The sequence below is a fragment of the Vigna umbellata genome, chromosome 3 (assembly GCF_029865625.1).
Source record: "Vigna umbellata cultivar VRB3 chromosome 3, Vumbellata_1.0, whole genome shotgun sequence".
Classification (NCBI taxonomy): Eukaryota; Viridiplantae; Streptophyta; class Magnoliopsida; order Fabales; family Fabaceae; genus Vigna; species Vigna umbellata.
In genome coordinates this window covers 6,946,968-6,971,439 of record NC_142167.1, presented here as the reverse complement: position 1 = coordinate 6,971,439, position 24,472 = coordinate 6,946,968, and the positions used below count along the sequence as shown (strand labels likewise).

Genomic DNA, 24,472 nt, shown 5'->3' with positions numbered 1-24,472 from the left:
TTCGTGATTTAGGGTTCATGATTCAAGGTTCAGGGTTTAAGATTTAGGGCTTAAGATTTAGGGCTTAAGATTTAGGGATTAGGGTTTAGAAATTATGGTTTATAGTTTAGGATTTTTTTATGGTTGTTTAGGGTTGGGGGTTAGAGTTTAGGGTAGACAAGTGGTGTCAAGTCACATACGTTTCCCTTTCATTCTTAGAGTTCTTTAAATATCGTATAGCTAAGAGTCGTGTTCTCATATATATATATATATATATATATATATATATATATATATATATATATATATATATATATATATATATATATATATATATAGTCTTTATCTACTCCACTAAATGCAAAAGCCCAAAGAAATAACTTAACAAGTTAATTACAAGTAGAATTAAAAATCAGTTACTACATAATTTATTAAGAAAGGTCAAGCGTCACATCTTAACTATGCAAGCGATGACATATTCCAATGCAAATAGAAGACTTCTTAGGAGATTATTAGTGAGTTTATTAATAAGATGGGTGAACTATGTTAAGCTCAAACTATACCGACACATTGATCAATGTCAATTTAAGCTATGATAGTATTTAAGCTATGATTCACATTCGCAAGCCCTATATTGAGCAAATATTACAATAAGTCTTTAAAATAAACACTTCTTTTTGGAAGATGTTGTTTATAAAAATATTTGTTCGTTAGACGATATGTGTTAGAAAGTCCTATTTTATAACTTATTACTTATCATATGATTCTTTTTTAAATACATAAAAACTAAAATAATTCAATGTATATGTTAGAATATGTCTCAATAGTATATACTTAATACCTTTATATTTTTAGATAATTAGGGTAATGAGTTTAGGAAAGAAAATGAAATTGTTTATAGGATTGAATGTTAACTAGTATATTATTTATGCTTTTAGTGACTTTGTGTTTGATGCTTTTGAGTTTGGGGTTTGTGATTTGTATGGAGATTCTTACTTGGTGCAATAAATAACTTGGTGAGATAAGTAGTCTTTTTAATTTGTCATGGTAGGTCAATTGTAAATCTCCTTCATATATAGTATACTACTGGTTTAATCGTTCGCCATGTACTTTTTTGTTGTTGGAAATTTCAAATAGGTTCCCTATTTTTTTCATCTCAATTGGGTCCTGACTTGTGTAAAATTGCTCCAATTAGACCCTTGCCATTAAATTGGGCCAACGACATTAGAATCACGTCAATGTGACATGTTGATGTTGGATGTTTAAATGACGTGGCATGATGATGTGTGATTTGCAAGTGGTTTGCACGAGGATGGTTGGTTTCCATGGAGGTTGGGTTTGTGGATTAGGGTTTTTGTAGTGGCCTATAGTGTTTCGTAGTGGCCAATGGAGAAGATGAGTGGAAGAGATGCATGTCGATGTCACGATTTGGTGAAGACAACGTGAAGATGTAGGGAAACACTAGAATGAGGGTTGAATAATGTTTCCATAACTTTTCACAACTTGCATTCTGATCATGATGTGTAACACTTATGAGTTGGTAAGCTTGGTTAATAAACTTTGTCCTAGAGAGATCGTTTACTTGGCCAACTCAGTGTATCCAATTTTGAACATAGGCAGTAACCTTAAGTGGCACAAAGCATATTATCAAAGAGAGAGTATAAGAGAAGTTAACAGACTACATCGTTTATCAACAGATTAAAACACATAAAATGTTTTATACTGGTTCACCTGTTAAAGCTACGTCCAGTTCTCCTCCAACTTAACTTAGAGGGTTCCATTAGATATTCAATGAAGTAAAATTGAGTTTAACTCACTCCTGGTTGCATATTATTATTCACCACTCGTGGTATCCCTAGACGCTTTTAGTACCTCTAAGAAACTGCGTCTAGTTTAGTTTTCCCCACTTCTGGTTGCGTAGTATTATTCACCACTCCTAGTATCCTTCATCAACAAATAACCTCTAGTTACCCTAGATTAGTTGAGTATTCGCACCACTCTTAGTACTTAACAACCTGCTGAGATTTCCTTGAGTATTCAGACCACTCTTGGTACTAAGCAACTCACTAAGATTTCTTTGAGTTTCAGCCACTCCTGGTTGTGCAATATTCTTTATCACTCTTAATATCCTTGATCAGCGAATAACCTTCAATTATCCTAAATCAGTTGAGTATTCGCACCACTCCTAGTACTAAACGATCTCACCTAGATTTCCTCAACTTCTTAGAGTTAAGTTGTAAGTGTTTTGATTCTCTCCAGAATTGCAATCATAGATTTCTTACAAATCGTTTAGACCTTAACTCTCATAGAGAGGATATTCTACAATACAATGGAGTCTAAACACTCTTAGGTGTTTCTCTCATCTCTCTTTTTCTCACCTTACATAAGAAGCATGCAATATAATGAAGTACTAGAGAGATGCTTTACTTCGCTCTTTTCTCTCTTTCTCTCATGTGATAAACACAAGCAAATATTACAATGAAGCTTGAGAGACTCTCTTATGTATTTCACTATTTCACTTTCTCTTCTTTCTTCAAGTGATATTCTGATGAAGCTTGAGATTGTTCTTCTTTTCTTGAGCTTTTCTCTTTCTCCTTTTCTCTTATAGGAGTAATTTAGTATTTATTAGAATTAATGAGATTTGTTTCTCAACACCAACAGGGGGTGAATTGGTGTTTTATAAAAAATAACACTTTTCAAATCTTTTTCGCAAATGGTATGGTTCTTGAAACCTTTCTTGTGTCGTAAGCAATGGTGTGCTATGAAAATAGTAGGCGTGTAAAACAATTACAGAATGTATGCTCAAATGTAAAGAGATTGGGAGAAGAAAATCAAACTCAGTTTTTCTACTGGTTCAACCTTAATGCCTACATTCAATCACCCTCCCAATAACCCCTTAGATCGGAGAGTAATTCACTATAATGATCAGAGTATTACAACCAAGGCTTTACAGAGCAACTCTCAAATGTAAACACCTCACAAACTCTTAATCAAATATAGAACAACAAAACCTGTCAACACACAACTACCCCGTTCTTGTCGCAACAACCCCTTTGAGATATCCCCTCTCAAAGTCAAGAGTACACCACTCTTCTTCCTGACGCCACACATACATGGAACAAAAAATCAAAGATTGCAAGTCTTCTTCTGCTGATAAAACAGAATGCACCTTTAGTTGTGTAGAAATGATCAACCTTTTCAGTCTAGTCACGTTTGCTTCTCAAGAATGCTTCAAGATCTGTAAACCACTTCTAGTTCTTGATTCTTGGAGCCTTTGATCAATCTGTAAAACTTCTCAGATGAAAATCAATCAGATATAAAAGTGTAATTCTCAATTGTTCTTTTTTTTAAAATCAAACAATGCGCCAATATATAGTTTATATCAGTTCTGACATAGATCAAATCGATTAACATATTTATGTAATCGGTTACATTAAACACATGTAACAAAATTACAACCAATTCAGCTTCTAGTTAAATATACAATTAATGCAATCGATTCTCATTAAATGTTTGGTCAAACACATTTAAAAATATGACCGTTATAACAATTATGACAAACATAAGTAAGTTTTCAAATCATAACGAACTTAATTGAATACATAAACCATGTAATCGATTAAGCTTTAACACTTAGAATATTTTTGAAAACTTTTCTTTCTTAAAACACATCACATCATATTTGAAAAAGATATGTGCAAACACACGAGTTTTAATCGATTAACCAACTAATGTAATTGATTCAAAACTAATTGTTTTGCCACTGTTTAAAACTCAAGCTTTCTAATGACCTTAATTGATTATCACACCACTGTAATCGATTAAGTCATTCAAATATGCTTTTGTGCATGTGATTTTTATATCACTAAAACATATATTGTGCATACACAGATATGATTGTTCCACAAACTCAATAGTATGCAACAATTAACACAATATGTCAACAAATATGACAAACACAATATGTGCATATTTCACAATAAGCATTAACATATACAACACATTAACACAATACATGTGCTTTTATTATCAATGTGTTGTCATTTTCAAAAACCAACATCATAGGGATTGGGTTTAACTAACACTATGCTCCCCCTATCAACAATATTGATAGCTCAAAGAGATTTCCTCACTCAATGAATGATGAGATATCTTTATATCTTCATATTTTCTCTCTTCTTCATCATCTTCTTCTTCTTTCTTTTGGTCTTCCATTTATACAACTTGAGGATATAATTGTTGTGACGATGCTTGTCTTGGGATTTAACAATATGACCGTTTGACGAAGCTTGTCTTGAGATTTATTCTTTTTTGGATATTTGTGTAGGTGTCAGTCATAAAATGATGTCTTTTATCATAACAGATGTGCTTTTCAAAGCTTTTATCAAAATTGATCTTGACTTATCTTTTGGCACAACTTTTGATAATCCGATTAACGCTCATCTTTGTCTTTTTCTCAACGTTCATTCTGGCATTTATAGGATGAACACTCGTAGTGATTGTCTTGCATAAGATAGATCGATATATAGCAGATTTATTTATCTTTAATGTTTTTATCTTTTATTCGTGTGTTTTCTTGTGTCTTGTTATCACTTTATTTTGAGAGTATTTTAGTCTTTTACTTCTTTGTGGATTGTTTCTACACAAGTTTTATATTATTGTTTCCTTGGGAGAGAACATTTCGTTAATGTCTTTCCTGTTACTTATTTCTGATCTAATTTTGATGTATAATCAGTTTATCATATATCACTTTTGTTGTTTGTTAGCATTAAACATTTAATGTCATTTAATGTTTGCTTAGAACATCAAAGTACTTTTAATTTTCTACCGTTAGGTAGCATTTTACAATTAAGTTTTTTTCTTTAAGGATACCAAGCATAAATATATACTTCATCATAAGATGATGTGCTTGTTAAGTTCATGGCATCGTTTAGTCAAGTAAACCCTTCTTTAGCTTTTGTCTTTTTTTTAAATAGATAATGTTTAACTTGCCTAAGCTTTCTTTCATATTTTAATAATTATGTCTTTAAATATGTTTTGTCAGAGACATTATCTTGACCTATTTTGTTTTTGAGAGAAGTTGAATGTGTATTCCAGGAATTATAGGCATTGAGCATTTAATTCAATCTCTCTTAGACGTTTTAGGCACAACAATGTTTAGTCATGTGTTTGGGTGTCCTAACCTAGATGTTTTTGTTTTGTTTTCTAAGACCTAAGTGTTCTCCTAAGGTTTTTCTATGTTGAGGATTCTAGTTGTGTGTTTTGTGTTTTAGATTCTAAGTTTTTTCACCCTAAGTTTTTTCGATCATTATCCTAAGTTTTTTTCTTGTTTTCTAGAGTCTTGAGTTGTTTGTCTTCAGTTGGTGTCTTAAGTTTTCTTAGTCTGGTTTTTCGTTGTTTAATATTTTCTCCTAGATGATCATTTACAACTTTTGGGTATGCTCTTTCTAGCTAGAGTTCTTTTTAATTTCTAACCAGAGTTTTATCTTATTGTTTCGTACCTTTTGTTTTCTACTCTATTTCCTGAGCAGTTATAGTTTCATTTCCCTTTCTTGGCTCATGGCTTTGTGTTCTTTTATCCTAATCTTGAATTTTCTAATCTCGTATTTCTTTTAGTTTAGAGTTGGTTTCCTAGGATGTTCTACCTCAATGTTTGATGATTGTTTTCTATCTTAAGATTTGTCTTCTAACTTTGGGTTTTCTATCCTAGTGTCTACTTGAAGGTTGATTTTCTAATTTAGGTTTGGATTTTTTTAACTTAGTGTTTTCTATCTTAAGGTTTTTTGTTTCCTCAGCCTAGATGTTTTATCCTATTTGATTTGCTAAGTGTTTTTTCTAGTTTGGAGTTAGCTTTCCATACACAGAGACTTCTTCGTTTCATGATATTTAGTTAAACTTCAAAACCAAGACCATGGTTTCTATTAGACGAGCTTGTCTTATCCTAACAAGGTGAAGCTTGCGAGGAGGCATTGTTCTGGGTCGCGATTTCTATGGAGGCTCACAAATTAGGGTTCCTAGTGCACAAAGATTTGGGGTTCGTCTTCGTGATGAAAGGGGATTTTTTGGGTTTGTGATTTTTGCAGGTTCGCGAAGAAGATTATCACAATTGAGGGTTTGGGTTTCTCTGGTTTCAGGTTTTGATTTATGCAGGTGTTGATTTTGCGATGGAGAAAAAGATTGAAGATGATGGTTCGTGATTGGGAATTAGGGTTTGTGATGCGAATTGGTTTCTTCTCTTTGCGATTTGTGTTGGTGATTTGGGTTTTCTGGAAATTGGTTTTCTTGTAGGTTTCTCATTTAGGCAAGGTTGGTGTGCTGCCATGGTGGTTTCTAGTGGTTTTCGCGGCGACGTTGACGGTGGTGGGCCGAGAGGCGAAGAAGATGGTTGTGATGGAACGAACTGGTGGCACTCATTGAAAAGAGAAATTCACGATGAAGTTTTCTACAGGTTAGTGGCTCTTTGCGATTTTCGGCACGATGGATTGTGGCAGCGCATGGTGGAGCTCGTGGTGGCAGGTTGGTCCGATGAGGTGGTTGTTGGCCTGATGAACATTGACGACAACACAAGGAAGGAGAAAAAGAGAATTAAAGTTTCTTATGAAAAAGACAAAGCTGATGTGATAGGATCTGATGAGGTAGATGCCTCTCTTTGTTGATTGGGTGTGTAACATCATTTAAAAAGCCAACATTTACATGTCATGTCAAGGTAATTTTAACGCTGTTGGCCCAATTTAGTGGTAGGGGTCTAATTAGAGAATTTTGCAAAAGTCAATACCCAATTGAAATGAAAAAAAAAACTAAGAAATCTATTTGAGATTTCCAAAAAAAAAATTAAACTTATATTTTAGAATTAACGATTAACTACAGTAATGTTTTTGTGGCTGTATGTGATCACTATATTAGGTTACTGGATAAAATTTTGGTAAGACGCTGTTTATAAAACATTTGTTTGTTAGAAAATGTATTTGAAAGTCCTATTTTATAACTCATTACTTATCATATTATTCTATTTGATATACATAAAAACTAAAATAATTCAATGTATATGTTAGAATATTTGTCAATAGTCTATATTTAATATCTTTATATTTTTAGATATTTAAGGTAATGAGTTTATGAAAGAAAAAGAAATTGTTTCTGGGATTGAATGTTAACTACAAGTATATTATTTATGTTTTAATGACTTTGGGTTTGATGTTTTTGAGTTTGGGGTTTGTGTTTTGTATGGATATTGTTATTTGGTGCAATAGATAAGCTTGAAGAGGTAAGTAGTCTTTTTAATTTGTCATGGTAGGTCAACTGTAAATCTCCTTCATATATAGTATTCTATTTATTATTTATGCTTTTTTAACTCTTGCTAGTTACAATTTAGAATTAACGATTAATTGCCGTAACATTTTTGTGGCTGTATGTGATCACTATATTAGGTCATTGGAAGTACTGCATAAAATTTTAAAGCAGGTGCTACTTAGGATATGCTAGAGTTCTTGTTTTTGTGATATTAGTTCTGTGTTTTTGGAAGATAGCTGCATGACTAATTATATTGTACCTTTATCATAATATTACCTCTCTTCTTTCAGTCTTTGTCGTTGAATTGTATTGTTGATTCTATAGGCTTAGATCATTTCTTCTTAATATTATTTTTCAAGAATTCCATCAGTTTTATGTTCAGGTTAGCCTTTTGTTCTTAATAAATGAATTAATTTAAATCAATGTATTTATTTGCTCATTAAATTAGTTTTCATCCAAAGGTTGTGGAGAATGAATTTATGTTTTTGAGTTTTGTGATTGTTTTTTGGATTTGATTATCCTAATTATATCATATTTATCTTGTAGATATTTATGTGGTTTACACTCTTGTTTTTTGCTGAATTTTTGTAACTATAATTCTAATCATGCACTTGAACTTAAACTGTCCACCTAAATCTGTGTCACTGTTCTTCGACCTTGCAAGCCTTTCATTCCATGATTTGAACCTTTTATATACCAATTGATTCATGGAATGAAATCACCATTTTTCCTAAATATTTCACAAATCACCTATATGAAATTTCACATAATTGAGACATTTGTTTATATGTATGTAATTTAATAGTTCAATAGTAGCTATTCATGTAAAATATCTCCAACAATTTTATTACCCCATGAAACAATTGTTCAATAATAATATGGAAAAAAGAATCATCAAATTCTTTTGGGATAAATTTAAAAAGTATTATGTGCTACATGTACACAGATAAAAGACGAGACATATGTAGCAAATACAAGTGTTGTAATGGGATGGTTTTCATTTTCAGTTGCAACTATTACATATAATGGAATTGAAAAAATAAAGTACCGTGTCTTTGTCTATCTCTTTCTATTGGCTGGGAAACAAAATATAAAACTATGTGGAAGAAACATGCAGAAGGTAACAGTAAAACAATAATGGTACAGAACGTATATATTGGGTTTGACCCATCAGGCTATTTTACTAGTTAAATTAAAACCATTGATGAACAAGAACTCCACTCTGTCTAAGAGAAGTGAAGAGCTGCAAGCACTGATCATAAGTTTTCTGATACTTGGGACTCCTCTGTCCTGGGCAACACCTCTGCCACCTATTGTAATGACACTCAAGAAAAATCTCATCCACCAAACATATGGCCCCAGTTTCAAACAACCTGGGAATCAAATCAAACTCCGTACCCTCCACATCCATCTTCATCACAACAAAATCATTCTTGGAAAACGTGTTCTTTAACCATTCAGCAAAATCAAACCCGGGAATTCTCTCAACCTCACCACCATTAAAACCACTTGAAGACTGCAATGGTTGAATCCTCCCCATGCCCCTGCCCTTACCCTGAACCTTCTCCCTAGGGCCATGGTTAATCTCAAATGCCAAACTTTCATTCCTAACCCATGCAGCATAAGGCAACAGAGTAACCCCTTTTTTCAAACCATACTCCTGGTGAAACGTTTTGTCAGCCTCAATGGCATACACATGAAAGGTCTTGTTCTGTTTTGGGTACTGTTTCCTAAACCAACTCCCAATACTAGAACCATAGCTTCTAGCTCCAACATCAACGTAAACATACCTATCCTTAAAGCTTATATTGACCATTGAAGAAAGGTACCTTATGTTCTTCACGTTTCTCTTCAGAGTGATCCATGGCTTCAGTGGCTCCTCTTCTATTAAAGCCTCAGCGTTTCTAACCAATGTTTTCTTGTACTCGGGAACAGAGCATTTTCCATTGGAGTTGGAATTGGAATCGGAACCAATTACATAACGTTCTTTCTTCACAACGAGTTCTCTTACGCAAGACATCGATGAATCAAACCCTATGACGTCCTTTATTTTCACCACATTGCAACAAAAATTGAACAAATCAACGAATGAATTAAAACTATAAGTATCATTGGCCTTTACATGGAACACGGCAAACCCTTCGGGTTTGAGCGTCCGAGCAATTTCCGTCACGAACTCCGCCGGCCGCGGCGATCTCTCTAGCGCACCGTCACCAGCGAACACGAAGTCGAACGTGCCGTTCGCGAACGGAATCCGGCGAGCATCACCGGCCTTTACCAGCGACGGCGATGCTCTCTTCGAAATACCGGTGGCGTCTGTCACGCCGATCTCACGCAGCGCAAGGACGTCGCGCCCGGTCGGCGTCTCCAGGCATAGCGACTTCGCTGCCCGTGAGAGGAAGCCACCAGCGATGAGGTCCTGGAACACAGACGAGTAAAACCGAACGCTGTTGATCCAATCCTTGCTGGCGTAGCGCTCGGGTGCCGCCTCGCCGACGGAGGCGGAGCGAACCTCCGAGGAGAAGAAGCAGAAGTCGCCGAGGGTGCAGGACTCTCCGGCGAGGGTGATGACGTAAGCAAACCTTACGATGACGATGAGAAGGCCGATGATGAGTAACTGTGTCAAAACATTTCTGAGTAAGGCCGGCTTTCCCGTGACAGGCTCCATGGAAACAGATTGTACACTTTTCTTCAAGAAAATAATAATTACAAGAAAAAAAATGAAAATATGCTTTGAATATTTCTTCAATTTATCGTAGAAGCGAGTGAAGGAGTGGTTAGCGTCGGAGGATAAAACAGGAATTCATGGCTATAGATTCCTGTTTGAGTTCTATGAAACAGTGATGAAGAAGAAAACGAAAAAATGATAAAAATAAGAGGAACGCCGTGTGGAGGTTAGTGGTGATGGGAACAACAGGTTGTTTCTACGCGGAAGGAGCTGGGCAGACAAAGGAAGAGTTGACATTGTCGTGGGCCCCTTTTGATTTATTTATTTATTGTTTAGATTTATTATAAAATTAATATAGAATATAACAGATATAATTATTGAGTAGTTTCTCATGATTTTTATAACTTTTATTCCTAAAATTATGTGCTGACCGATCGTGTGGTCTAAATTTCAGAATCCTGAATTGGGATTTGGGAGTTTGCTATGGAAAGCATTGAAAGTGCTTATTTCGCGTCACTGTAGAGAAGTACATCTTATTCTATAAGTATGTATATTATTGCTTGGTCAAACAGTAACGTTTCTTTATCTTTTTTAAAATTTAATTTAGTGTTTATTATAATATTATATATTTTGTGAATCTTATTTACTGTCACCACCGTGTTCAGTGTTCCATCTTCTATGGCTGTCACGGCGATTTAAGCATTCAGCACATGCAATTTTCTCAAAAAGGAGTTTAATTAAATTCATTAAAGAGAAGGTTGAAACTTCGTTTGTTAGCAATATAATCATAGTGACACGTTATTTTAAAATAATAAAAATGAAACAATTATGGGTTATAAAATATACAACAATTAATGTGATTAGGACTGTAATTTTATAGTAAATTTGTGAATTAATTTCTCAAATAATACTATAATAATTAGTACCTTATATTTATTTCCAAATATAGAGACACCTATGTCGACTAATAAAACTATATGGTAATTTTCTGAAGAGAACATTATTCACATGAGTATGAATCCGAAGATTCGACATAAGAATATTAGGTATTCATAAAAGAATATTGAAGTCAATTTGTTGAAGATGGTTAAAATTATTAAAATACACTGTAGTTTTTTAGAAACATAATTGTTTCGCTATAGTAGTTGAGGCCGAGATGCGAATTCGATGAGTCACGTCCTCTTCTTTTAGTAATGTAGTTATCTTTACGTCTTCCTCCTGCCTAGAACTCTTCAGGGAGAATGGAGTAGGTATCTGCGAAGGCACTCCGACGCTCAAGTCAGAAAAAGAGAATGATAGAACTTTTTTAGTCCAATAATAGAAGAAATAATATCTTTTTCTCCTCTCCTCTATTCAGAAAAACGTACCTTTTTCCTTCTGGTTTTTCATATTTAACCTAGCAGTAAGATAAACAGTTTACCTGAAAATCCGGTTGGTTGGAGAACTTAACTGCTTGGAAAATACAACCGCTTGGTCGTACTTGATATTCGGTTAGTTGGTTCCGCGATTTGCGACATCATGGCCACATATTTCTAACTACTTATTCTTTAGTTTATCAGGATTAAAAGATCCATTTTGACTAAAATTGACCTAACGTCTGTTGACTCTTACCTTTGACTAGGTTGACGTGACCCTGCGAGGTAATGTTGAGCATTTGGTTTAATCAACAGACGATCGCTACAAGTTGATCGCTGAATATGATATAACGATCGCTCTGTATAGTGGGTGGATGATCGTTCGGGGATGGTCATATGACAACTCGTTATTTTATCCTTGGTGATCGTTTGGGTTGCTAGTCGGTCGATTCAGATATCCTATTATACATAATGCCCCCCGAGTCCGAGTAAACGAACGCGGTTTAAGCATGCAAGTTTACTGTAGGACGCTGATGGTACAGTTATGGAGTAAGGTAATTGCTACGCACCGTTTCATCAAAAGGTTTTAGGGTTTTCCCGCCTTTGGAGGTATATGTAACGACACGCAAATAGAACCGTTGGATTAAGCTGATCCTACGGTGCGTGGCGTTCTGCCTTCAGTTGTGCGTTTAATAACATGAAAGGAAATGTGAAGAGGCGTAGCACTTTGCAATACCACAAAAGCATCCTTTCTACTCCGTTGACAGTTTTCCTTCTTTGCTGCGAGTTGATTCTTCTTCTTCACGTACCCGCCAGGTAAACCTCAACCATTTCCCCGCTATAGTGTGTTCATCGTCGATAATGGAAGAAAAGGGGCGGAATGCATGTGTTGATACACCGGAAGCGTCTTCGACGACGGAGCGCCATGAAATCACCACTGTTCTTAGCGACGAAAGTGCGTTTTTGTATGGAAATGTGTTGACTGAAGGTCCAAAGGACTGTGCTACTCCCTCTACTTCTGGTATCGGCTACGATTGGGCTTCGCGGGAAGTAAGTGATTTCCGTAGCTTATTTAGAAGTAGAGTAGTACTAGCAGATTGGGTAGAGAATAATTGCGTCTTGAGAACCCTAGGTTACAGATCTTGCGTCAAGTTGGTGGCTTGTCGTGAGAATGAAAGAGTTTTTCATGGAAGAGAGAACGCCACCAACGATTTTTTCTATCGCTATTCTGTGCCGTTTTATGATCTGTATCTTAGGTTGCCCTTAACTAGTTTTCAAATGGAGGTTCTAAGAACCCTAAACGTTGCACCAACCCAACTGCATCCCAATAGTTGTGGGTACATCCAGGCGTTCGCTGTTATTTGTCAGGCTTTGGCTATTAGGCCTAATGTGCCGCTGTTTTTGCGTTTTTTTAGATGTCGACCCGTCGCTAGGAAGGGTTGAGTGTCTTTAATTTCTGAGCCGGGTGATGCCCTCCTAGAACTATACTCGCAGTCGTACAGGGGCTTTAAAGATAAGTTCTTTAAAGTGTTGATTCTCGACTCGGGGCGGACGCTCTTTTTTTATGAAGATGGGAGCTCGAAATTTCCATTGTATTGGACGCAGAATCCATTAAGATTCACCTCGTGGTCTGAGGATAAAATGACTATTGAAGAATTAGAAGCTCTGAGTGTGTTGACGGAACTACCTCGCCCCTTTTCTTCCCGTCGACTCATAAATTGTCTGAACATGATGATTTCGACTCAAGGGTATTTGGTATGTTTCTCTTATTGTTGTTTTTGTATGTTACCTGATTGTTGCTGACCGTGTTGGATGAATTTGTACTTGCAGAGATAATGGGGAGAAAGGGACCAGTTCGCAATTGGTTCAGAGTTATCGACACTGGTAAGGAGGATGTCGGACATCCAGGCCAATCCTCAGGAACTACTCGAACTCCGTCACCTCCTCCTAATGTGCGGTCGGCCTCTCCTGACGAAGTGGCGATCGTTGAGGAGCGGCCGCTGGTAAGGAAACGGAGAGGCAAGACTGCCGACACCACAGGCACTACGCCAAAGAGAATGAAGGAAACTGAAGAAGAGACGAGTCGTCCTGTTCCTACCGGCGAGTGGGATTCATCCTTCACTCTGAGCCACAAAATTGAGTTCAATCTGGATGATTCTGAGAAGAAGGTGGTGGAAAGCATGACGGACCAACAAATGGCTGATGCCATGTTGGAATGGGCGAGTCGAACAACTATGGCTGCTTGGCACATGGCATACGCCTCCGATAGGGGTGTATTGAGGGTCGAGCTGGAGAAGGTGCGGACTCAACTAAAGGAGCTGGCGGACGTCCACTCTAACTGTGATCAGAGGCAGAGACAGTTGGAGTAGTTGATGTGTGAGGCACAAGTATTATTGAATACTACTCGGTCAGCCGGCCTTGCCTTGAAGAAAGAAAGGGATGAGCTCCAGATATCGCGGGACCAGATGGCGTCCGAGTTAGAGCAGTCAAAGAAGACTGTGGCTGCATTGACTAAAGAAAGGGACGATCTGACTAAAGAAAGGGACGATCTACTTGCTGCGGCCGCCGAGGAGCGAGAAATAAGAGAAGAAATGAGCGAAGCCATAGTCGTGGAACACACTAGAGGTTTCAAGAAGGCTCTGAGGCAAGTCGAGCATCTCCTTGAAGTGTCTACTGAGGGAGTGGCATTTGACCTGAGGAAGGACATATATGAGGGTCAAATGTTGCCCTTAGCTGAGATTCCGGAGGATGCTTTCCTGGAGGCGGAAGTAGGTGCTGATGATGAAGTGGCTGCCACTGAGGAGCCCACGGCCGAAGCTGCGGGAGGGTCCGTTATTGGATCTCCAGATATTGTAATAGATTAGCTTGTAGAATTTTGGTGTGGCCATGAACTCTTGTTTGTTTGCTTGGAATTTTTGTTTTGTAGACACTGATTACCTATGAAATAGATATTTGCTATCGTTTTATTATTGTGTGAACGATACAGTGTCCTCACACTGATGTGAGGTAGACGTTGGTAAGGTCTGTGAGCGTTTAGATTAAATGTGCTGGGTGTTCGAGAGAGAACATCTACCAGGGGAGTGTATCCCTTTGACGAAGGTACCTGGGTGTTCGAGCGAGAACATCTACCAGAGGGAGTGTATCCCGATATACCATGGTGTGGATGTTCTAAGGTGAGCATTTATCAAGCCGAATGGTTGCCTTGGTCCTGATGTTCTAAGGTGATCATCTGCTAGAGGGAGTGTATGCGCCGTGGTTGGGGTGTTCTAGGGCGAACATTAATCATGCCGAATGGTTTTGTTACATTTGACCTTGGTACTCGACATGTGAGAATGAAATAAATGAAGAACAGGAAAGATATTCTTTATTGTAAGCGAAAAAAAAATAAGGGTTAAATATGTTTTTAGTCCCTAAACTATTGGCCGTTTCTGATTTTCGTCCCTCTTTCAAAGTAAGATACAATTTGGTCCTCATTCTTTTCGAAACATTCGTTTTAGTCCTCGAAAACTAAACACTGTTTAAAAATTTGGCCCTCATTTAACAACAAATGAGGACTAAAACCAAAATTTTCCGAGGACTAAAACGAACGTTTCGGAAAGAATGAGAACCAAATTGTACCTTACTTTGAAAGAGGGACGAAAACTAGAAACGACCAATAGTTTTGGGACTAAAAACATATTTAACCCAAAAAATAATGTGTTATGAACATGAAAAACAATAAACTTCAACTGAAATAATATTTAAGGTGAGTGGCGTTCCAAGTGTTGGGGACGGTTTGTCCATTGAGGAGTTCAAGGTGGTATGCCTCATTCGTTAGGTCCTCAGTAATGCGGAATGGTCCTTCCCAGTTGGTTGCTAGTTTGCCGTGCGCTCGATTTTTTCTTGCTTCTCCTCGTTTCCGCCACACAAGGTCGCCATTTTTGAAGGCTCTAGGCTTGACTTTAGTGTTATAATGGCGGGAGAACATTCTTTTTTGTGCTGCTGCACGAACGGTGGCTACATCTCGCCGCTCGGGCAATGTGTCGAGATTCATCTTTAGTTGTTCATCATTGAGGGTCATGTTAGTGATGCTGCGTCTTAGTGATGGCTCTCCGACCTCGACTGGGAGCATGACATCGGTGTCGTACGTCAAATTGAATGGAGTGTCCCAGTGGATCAGTGCGAGGTGCACCTGTACGCCCATAGGACTTCGGGTAGCTCCTCCACCCATAAACCTTTAGCCTCGCCAATTCGTTTTTTCAATTCTGTGAGCAGAGCTTTGTTTGCGACCTTTGCTTGTCCATTAGTTTGTGGATGTTCGACCGAGCTGGTCACATGTTTAATCCCCAGGCTTCTGAGGAAGTACTCTAACTTTTTCTCAATGAACTGCTTGCCGTTGTCTGTGATGATCTTTTGTGGCAGACCGAACCGGCATATCAACTGCCAGATGAATTTCTGTACTCGCTGGGCGCTGATTTTGAATAGTGGTTCGGCTTCTATCCATTTAGTGAAGTAGTCGACCGCCACCAAGAGGAATTTGTTTTGAGCCTTGGCGATCGGCAACGGTCCGACGATGTCGATTTCCCATTGGGCGAACGACCATGGGGAGATGATGCCATGCAATTCTTCAGGAGGGACGCGGAAGTCATGACCATGTGCTTGGCATGAGAGACATTTCTTGACAAATGTCTCGCAATCTTGGTCGATCGTTGGCCAGTAATATCCTATGCGTAGAATGCGCGCTCTGAGCGTACGTTTGCCCGAATGAAAGCCGCAAATCCCGGTGTGGAGCTCACATAGGACGTAGTTCGCCTCGTTCGTCGATATGCACTTTAACAGGGGTGTGTTGTGGCCACGCCTGTATAGGTCGTCGCCTATGTATAGAAATCTTGCGATGCGTTTTGAGTCACTCGCGGTGACCTTTTCTACGCGCTCCTGCTTCATCATGATGCACCAAGCTACCCCAATGGTCGTGGTTTTTGACGCATCTGCTTCCAATTGGAATGTTTTGACGTCTCCTTATGGATGGAGACGTTCGTCTACATTGGTTCTGGGATCCAAGTCGATCGCCACTGTTTCGGCTCCTCTAGCTCTCCTAGGTGGCATGAAAGGGTGACCTTTAAACCAACGACGTAACATTGTCGAGCCGTTCGCTGATCAGCCTTTACGGTACAGATGGTACCTCTTTCTGTCGGGAATTTCATAGCCAGATGGGGGGTGGATACGATGGCACCGAAAGCGTTCAAGCAAGGTCGTCCTAGTAAGGCGTTATACGAGGTATTTGCCTCTACCAATAGGAACCTGATTCTGAGCTCTCACGCCTCCCTGCCCGTTCCGAGTCGAGTTAGTAAGTCGAGGTATCCCCGAGTGTCGACTCTTTCGTCTGCGAAGCCTACAATCTGCTCGTTGAAAGGGACTATCAGGTTTTCGAATAAATCCATTTTCTGGAAGGTGGTCCAGTACAAGATATTGAATGAGTTGCCTTGATCGACGAGCACTTTGCTGACATCGTAACGGGCTATTTCGACTGTGATGACCATGGGATCATCGTGGTCAGGGTCGGGAACGTGGAAATCTGCGTCAGTAAAAGTGATGCTAAGCATGGATCGAGGTTGTCGATCTACCATGTGCACCGTCTTTAAGTTTCTCAAATGTCGCTTCCAGGCGGAGGTTGGTGCTCTTCCCCCTGCGAAGCCACCAGATATAGTGTCGATTCGCCCTCGGACCGACCTCTCCCTCTCCGAGTGTCGGGGTTGGCTCCGGGATCGTGGTCTCCGTCGGTCGTCCCTGGGTGGTGATCGTTCAAGACTTCGCCGAGAGGTTTCCTTCCGGCTGGGAGTTGCTGCTCTGGTGGATGTTCTCTCCTTGATGTATTTTTGGAGATATCTCGCGCGTATGAGTCTTTCTAACTCATCTTTCACCATGTTACATTCTTCTGTATCATGACCATGGTTAAGATGAAGTCGACACACTTTACTGCCATCAGCATTCTTTGGAGTAGCCTTTTGCCAAACGGTGAGAAGTTCTGCGTGCAGTGCCTCTTCGAGCACCTTCGCCTTAGGTGCGTTGAGGGATGTATAACGTTCGTATTTGGGTGTCCACCCCGATTCTTTTCGAGGGGGTCGATCAGTTTTATAGTCGTTAGACAACCGTTTTATGTCTTTTTTGGTACTATTGTTCGGACTTTCATGTTGTTGCTTTTTTCTGGAGTTCCTTAGGTCCTTGATGCAGATGAATTTTGCGATCGTTGCCTGGAGTTCCTCCATAGACTTTGGAGGATTTGCATACAGCTGTTCCGCGAAATATCCCGGCCGTAAACACGAGGGTAGATTACAGATTATAAATGTGTGGTTCACGTCCTTCACACGTCGGGTCGTCTCGTTGTATCTTTGCATGAAGGCCTTCAAGGTCTCATCTTTCTCCTGCTTGGTGTTCACGAGCTCAGTAGGAGTCATCTCCGGTCTCCTGTTGGTAGCATACTGTTTTTGAAAGAGAGCTTCTACGGTGGCGAAGCAATTCACCGAATTTTGAGGAAGAGTGTGGTACCACTCGAGTGCCTCATCTTTCAGGGAAAACGAAAAAGCTCTGCAAATAACGAGATCATTATCCGTGTAGAACGCCATGACATCTATAAAATTGCGGAGATGATTGTCGGGGTCTGCTAAACCGTCGTATCTTTCTAACGTCGGAGGGGGATTTTCCGGCATATGAGCTTGCATGATGGCTTCCGTAAATGGAAGTAGGTTAGTGAGCCGCAGAGAGGTGGGCCCCTTCCTTCCTTCTCCGACAGGTTCAGATGGTCCTCCATGATGGCTGCCTTCATTATCGTCCTGTCGGTTGGAGGCCGATATTTCCGACGGAGGACGCTGCGCCCTCAGCGCCGCAAGCTCCTCTGTTTGTTTGCGCTGAATTTCCTGCTGTTCTCGTATTGTTTGCGCTTGCGCTTCGATCTGTGCTTGCAGTTGCTTGATCAAATCTCGGGTGTTGTTGTCCTCCATAGCTTTTGTGGTCTTCTTTGGGATATCAAATCTCGTGCCCCATGGTGGGCGCCAAAATGTTTCGGTATAGTAGTTGAGGCCGAGATGCGAATCCGATGAGTCACGTCCTCTCCTTCCAGTAATGTAGTTCTTCCTCCTGCCTAGAACTCTTCAGGGAGAATGGAGTGAGTACCTGCGAAGGCACTCCGACGCTCAAGTCAGAAAAAGGGAATGATAGAACTTTTTCAATCCAATAATAGAAGAAATAATATCTTTTTCTCCTCTCCTCTATTCAGAAAAACGTACCTTTTTTCCTTCTGGTTTTCCATATTTAACCTAGCAATAAGATAAACCGTTTACTTAAAAATCCGGTTGGTTGGAGAACTTAACTGCTTGGAAAATACAACCGCTTGGTCGTACTTGATATTGGGTTAGTTGGTTCCGCGATTTGCAACATCATGGCCACATATTTCTAACTGCTTATTCTTTAGTTTATTAGGATTAAAAGATCCATTTTGACTAAAATTGACCGAAGGTCTGTTGACTCTTACCTTTGACTAGGTTGACGTGACCCTGCGAGGTAATGTTGAGCATTTGGTTTAATCAACAGACGATCGCTACAAGCCGATCGCTGAATATGATATAACGATCGCTCTGTATAGCGGGTGGACGATCGTTCGGGGATGGTCATATGACAACTCGTTATTTTATCTTTGGTGATCGTTTGGGTTGCTAGTCGGTCGATTCAAATATCCTACTATGCAATAATAATATTATTCTGATGAGAAATTTTAGATGAATCTAAATTTTAGAAAACACTCTAAACTAATTAATAAATATCATAAAATATAGAAGTCAAATAAGTAGTAGTCAGTTTCACACATGATCACGTGAGATGCTCACATGAGTTAACTTTAGAAGAAAAGAAAGAAGTTAAAAAATGAATATAACTATGAATTAATTTTGTATATTTTTGAGTAAAAATAAGAGAGGAAGACAATGGATCAAAAGCAAATAAGAAGAGACATCATAAGTATGGAAGGCACTTTGAAGACACATTCACTCACCCAGAAGTAATTGAAAGTCTATTTATTGATGAATAATAAAGCAACAAGATATTAATTGTACTATAACTGTGCACTCAACGCTTCTATTTATCCTGTGATCAACCCTTAAAAGCCCACTTTGAAACCTATAAATACAAAGATAAGGTAAATAGGTAGGTGATTGGATTTATTGTGATATTAGTACTGTGTTGTGATAACCAATCAAATTTAGTAACTAACTTGAGCCTCAGAGTGTAATATGTACCTCAGAGTGTAATATGTACACCACCACTCGACTCGAAGACTAAACTAGAAATATTGACGTAGGAAGACTAGTAATTAAGTGTAGATAATAGTTTTTAACTCGACTATTCAAAACAAGTATTATTATGAGACATATTAAAATTTATGGTGATAAAATGTTTTGATGATTGATGATATATTTAGATAATGAACATTTGAAAATTTTCATCAAATATTTTCTTAAGAGATAGAACAAAGCAATTAATTTATCTACATGATATAATTCATGTCAGCATATATATATATATATATATATATATATATATAGGGGTTTGCTAACGCGCGTACGCCTGTTTTTCAGTTGGTACTTTTTAGCAATGTGTACCGGATTTTAGTAGACAAAAATATCCTTATATATCATGTATTCTAAGTTTTAAAGTTAAGGGTATTTTAATAATTTTCATTCTCAAAACTAAAAAAAGAAAAAAGAAACCCCCCAAACCCTTACTCACCTCTCTCATTCCTCTCAACCCTTTCCCTTTTCTCTTTCTCACTCTAATCTTTTCTCAGTCATCCCTCTAGCCCCAATTGAAAAAATCAGAAACACTTGCTGTTAAACAATGTTACAAAAAAATGATTTTATAATGAGTTTTCATCTTATAATTTTTGTCTTATCTAATTTTATCCAATTTTCACAAGCATAAAGGAATTGGTAATTGACCTGGAAAAAAATCAGAAATACTCGCTGTTAAACAATTTCTTACAAAAAATGATTTTATAATGAGTTTTTATTTTATAATTTTTGTCTTATCTAATTTTATCTAATTTTATCTAATTTTCACAAGGATAAAGGAATTGGTAATTGATCTGGAAAAAATCAGAAATACTCATTGTTAAACAATTTCTTACAAAAAATGATTTTATAATGAGTTTTTATTTTATAATTTTTGTCTTATCTAATTATCTAATTTTTACAAGCATAATGACATCAAAGGAATTGGTAATTGGCCAGGAAAAAAAATCAGAAACACTCAGTTGTTAAACAATTTCTTACAAAAAATGACTTTATAATAAGTTTTCATTTTATAATTTTTGTCGTATATAATTTTATCTAATTTTCACTAGCATAATGACATCCGAATGAATTGGTAATTGGTCTCGAGGATTTTTTTAGAGATGATGATTCAACAAATACAGATGATGAAATTAGAGAGGTTAGTGAAGATGGTGAAATTGAAGAGATCTTGAGTGAACCTTTGCCTTGAAGGTGAATATGTCAATGACTCAACTCTTTGCAAAGGAAAATTTTTTAAAGGCAAGTGAGAGAGATGAAAGAGAAATAATTGAGAGAATGAGAGACGTGAGTAAGGGTTTGGGGTTTTTTTTTTTTTAAGTTTTGAGAATGAAAATTATTAAAATACCCTTAACCTTAAAACTTGGAATCCATAATATATAAGGGTATTTTTGTCTACTAAAATCCGGTACACATTGCTAAAATGTATCAACTGAAAAACAGGCATACGCGCGTTAGCAAACCCCATATATATATATATATATATATATATATATATATATATATATATATATATATATTAAAATTAAATGATAAAAGTTGGCCAAGTATTTCATATGCATTCGAAAAAGTAACAAGCTTGTTTCTTAGTTGTGTTTTTACAAGTAAAATTTTTAATGAATAAAACAAAGGCAAAGACATAAATCCTTCAGAAATTTCAATATCCAAGGGTACTATATTTCTCTTGACTTTGTCAGCTCAAAGATTTTTGCGAATCCGATTACAAAAGAACCAACATGCCCACACAAAATCCAACCCCCCAAAAATTAAATAAAAAGTGTAGGTTCAGCCAAACATGAGCACAATCAAAAAAAGAGGTAAAAGGAGAAGAATAGGTACCCTACAAAGTGTGAAACCCATGTATATCTCTGAACCCACTGCCCCGTTAAGTTGTGTGCCATCACAGAAAGATAAAGCAAGTGCAAATTTTCGCCCCCAACACCTCCTTCTCTCTCTGCAAAACAAACAATAATATCCATCTTATAAAGGTCGATCTTTCCTCAGCTATGATTAAATGATTTAAAAAAGAAAACAAAAGGAAAAGGTTCTAAGGAAAAAAAAAGGAAAAAAAGTGAAATTATTTTTGAATTATTTAATTAAAAATGAAAAGGGAAATTGTCTAGTAAAAGTTTATGAATTAATATAAACAATTTAAATAAATCGTAAAATATTATTTAAACTAGGGTATTTTGTTTTGTTTATAAAAAAAATTATTATGTTATGATTTTGGGGTAGGGCTGAGGATCACAGTAAGACATTTCTTCACACTTTTCTTTAGGTTACTTTATGTTGTCTTAGGTATACGCAGATAAATTTCTTTTAGGTTCTTGATGTTTGAGTTCCAAACTGTGTGGGCATACTTGTCAAAGATACTCCGACACTCAAGTCATTATTTTAGCTGATCGGTTATCATAGTAATGTCTTAAATTCATAATAAATATAATAACCTATCTCCTTACCTCAAACTTGTATCTGTAGTTTTGAGATGGACTTATGATTAGATAATCATGATCCAATGTCTAATAAATATGACTTACTTATAAGTTTGATTATAGGTTGTGCTTAATGCTCTTAGGATTTGTGGTCGCTCGATCATCTCATTCTCCTGTCGACTAGCCATAGTTACACATAATATTGGTTGTACATCTTTCTTTTTTTGTACTTTATCTTTGAAGAACATGAGATTTAGCATGTCTTTAAAAATTGATCAAACAAATTTAATCTTATATTTTCTTAAAAAAAATGCATAAAAATTTACTTTTATATTTTACATTTTGGAGTGTGTGTAAACTTTTCAACCTGTTGTTGACTAAAACTCTTGACTAAAACTTTTATTATAGGCAAAGGAGCATGTCGGGTAAGCCTGTTACAATTTTACGTGTGGTTAGTCTTTTCAATACACCAATTATTATAATACGAAAATTTCTTAAATTAAAATAATAAAAAATTGATCTTTTATTAGACAATATAAATATATAATAACATTTTAATTTAAATTGTTAACCTTATAAATCAAATGTTAATATTAAATATGATAAAGCAATTTGATATGTATAGCTATAGTTTATCCTAATTAAATATTTAAGAAAAAAATATAATTGGGTATTAATATATAAAGAGAGATCAAAAGTAAAAAAAGAGGAGGGTGTAATGAAGGTGTGAGGAGGGTGTAAGGAGATTTTAGGATGGTGTAAGGAGGGTGTAGTGTGTAAGGTGTAAGGTGTAAGGATAGTTTAGGGTGTATGGTGTAAGAATGGTGTACGGTGTATGATGTAAGGAGGGTGTAACGCATAAAGGAGGTGTACAGTGAAAGGAAGGTGAATAATGTATGTGGTAGGGCATATAGTGTAGTGTGTAAGGTGTGGGGTGTGAGGAGTAGAGTGTAGGGTGTGTTGTGTAAGGTGTAAGAATTGTCTAAGAAAAGTGTAAGAGGATTGTAAGAAGGGTGTAAAGAGGGTGTAAGAAGGGTAATGTGTAGAAGGTAGCGTGTAGGGGATAAGGTTTAAGGAGGGTGTAGGGTGTATGATATAAGGAGGGAAAATGGTGTTGGGTGAAAACAGGGTGTGGGGTGTAGGCGAGAGGGTGTAGGATGTAGGGTGTAAAGTGTAGGGTGTAAGATTTAGAATACAAGGTGTAAGGGAAGGAATGTAGAGTATAGAAAATAGGGTGTAAGGTGTATGGTGTAAGATATAGGATTTAATGAGGATATAAAGTTTAGAGTATAAGATGTGAGAATGGTGCATGGTATAAAGTATAAGATTTAGGGTGTAAAATATAAAGTGTAAGGAGAATGTAAGATGTAGGGTTTAAGTTATAAGGTAAAAGGAGAATGTATCTAAAAATCATATTAACATTCAAATTGATTAATCTAAAAGTCATGTTGACTTTGAACTAATTAATTAAAATATGTTTTTTTATAAAAAAAATTATAAATTGTAAGAATCTAAAAATATCTTCCAAAAATACATAATCCATAAGTGAAAATTAAGGCTGCAATCCCAAAAATACTTATAAATTACACAATCTAGTAGTTTTTGTATTAAAGAAAATATATATTTCAAATTGTATACAATCGAAAAGGTCACAATTAAGAAGTAAAAGAATTGTTTCAAGCTAAAATTGAATTCCAACACAATCCGAAAACAATTTTAATGATAGTAAGAATTTTAATATTTATAATTAATGCAGTCAAAACAATTTTAATGATAGTAAGAATTTTAATATTTATAATTAATGCAGTCAAAACAAGTTATTCGATTTAGTTGAACACGAGTTGACAGCTTAATGAACCAACCTAACCTAATTTATTAGCAAAAAGAAATTTGAACCTGACCCACCATAAATTAGTGAATTAAACAAGTTAACTAACTATCTCATTTAATTACAAGTTTTTATTTTTCAATTCCAAAAATAGTATTTTTTAATTTAAATCTAAATTAATTTAAACAAGTAGTGAATCACGTTAACGCACAAGTTTCAACCTGTTTTGACACTATTTATAATGATGATGCAGAAGAAAAATAAGGGTGCAGAAAGATCCCTTGCTTTTGAATTAATAGATACTAAATCTAAATATAACAAGACAAATTTTATAAATTCTTTAAGACGTTAAGGAATCATTCATTATAACTCCTCTTTCACTTTTTAGGTCATTGTTTCTCATAAGAACGAATCTATTGAACCTTGCTTAGTCCCTCGAAGAATGTATAGCCATTATCAAACCTTTTGCAATCAATGTCGCTATCAATTTGTAGCATGACAAATATCTGGACAAAAGCCACTAATAAAAAAAAATACAGTTAATCGCAAGGATTCATATTAGTCAGCCTACGACTTAATTAATTATACCTAGCAAACTAATG

At 36.7% G+C, this 24,472-nt stretch overlaps 2 protein-coding genes and 1 pseudogene across 2 annotated transcripts; 1 reads left to right on the top strand and 2 right to left on the bottom strand.

Annotated features, from left to right (window-relative positions):
• Positions 1-8,247: 8,247 nt before the first annotated feature.
• Positions 8,248-10,203, bottom strand: LOC124825399 (uncharacterized). Its single transcript, XM_047298002.2, has one exon. The coding sequence runs from the start codon at positions 9,935-9,937 to the stop codon at positions 8,462-8,464; it is 1,476 nt and encodes a 491-aa protein (XP_047153958.1). The 5' UTR covers positions 9,938-10,203; the 3' UTR covers positions 8,248-8,461.
• A 1,950-nt stretch (positions 10,204-12,153) lies between these two features.
• LOC148201510 (uncharacterized) lies at positions 12,154-14,156 on the top strand (annotated as a pseudogene).
• A 2,430-nt stretch (positions 14,157-16,586) lies between these two features.
• On the bottom strand, positions 16,587-18,269 carry LOC124825411 (uncharacterized). The gene has a single exon (XM_088109416.1). The coding sequence runs from the start codon at positions 18,267-18,269 to the stop codon at positions 16,587-16,589; it is 1,683 nt and encodes a 560-aa protein (XP_087965542.1).
• Between the last annotated feature and the right edge of the window lie 6,203 nt (positions 18,270-24,472).

Bases quoted from the DNA above. Each gene is read 5' to 3' on its own strand.
- LOC124825399 (XM_047298002.2), bottom strand. From the start codon at position 9,937: ATGGAGCCTGTCACGGGAAAGCCGGCCTTACTCAGAAATGTTTTGACA.
- LOC124825411 (XM_088109416.1), bottom strand. From the start codon at position 18,269: ATGGAGGACAACAACACCCGAGATTTGATCAAGCAACTGCAAGCACAG.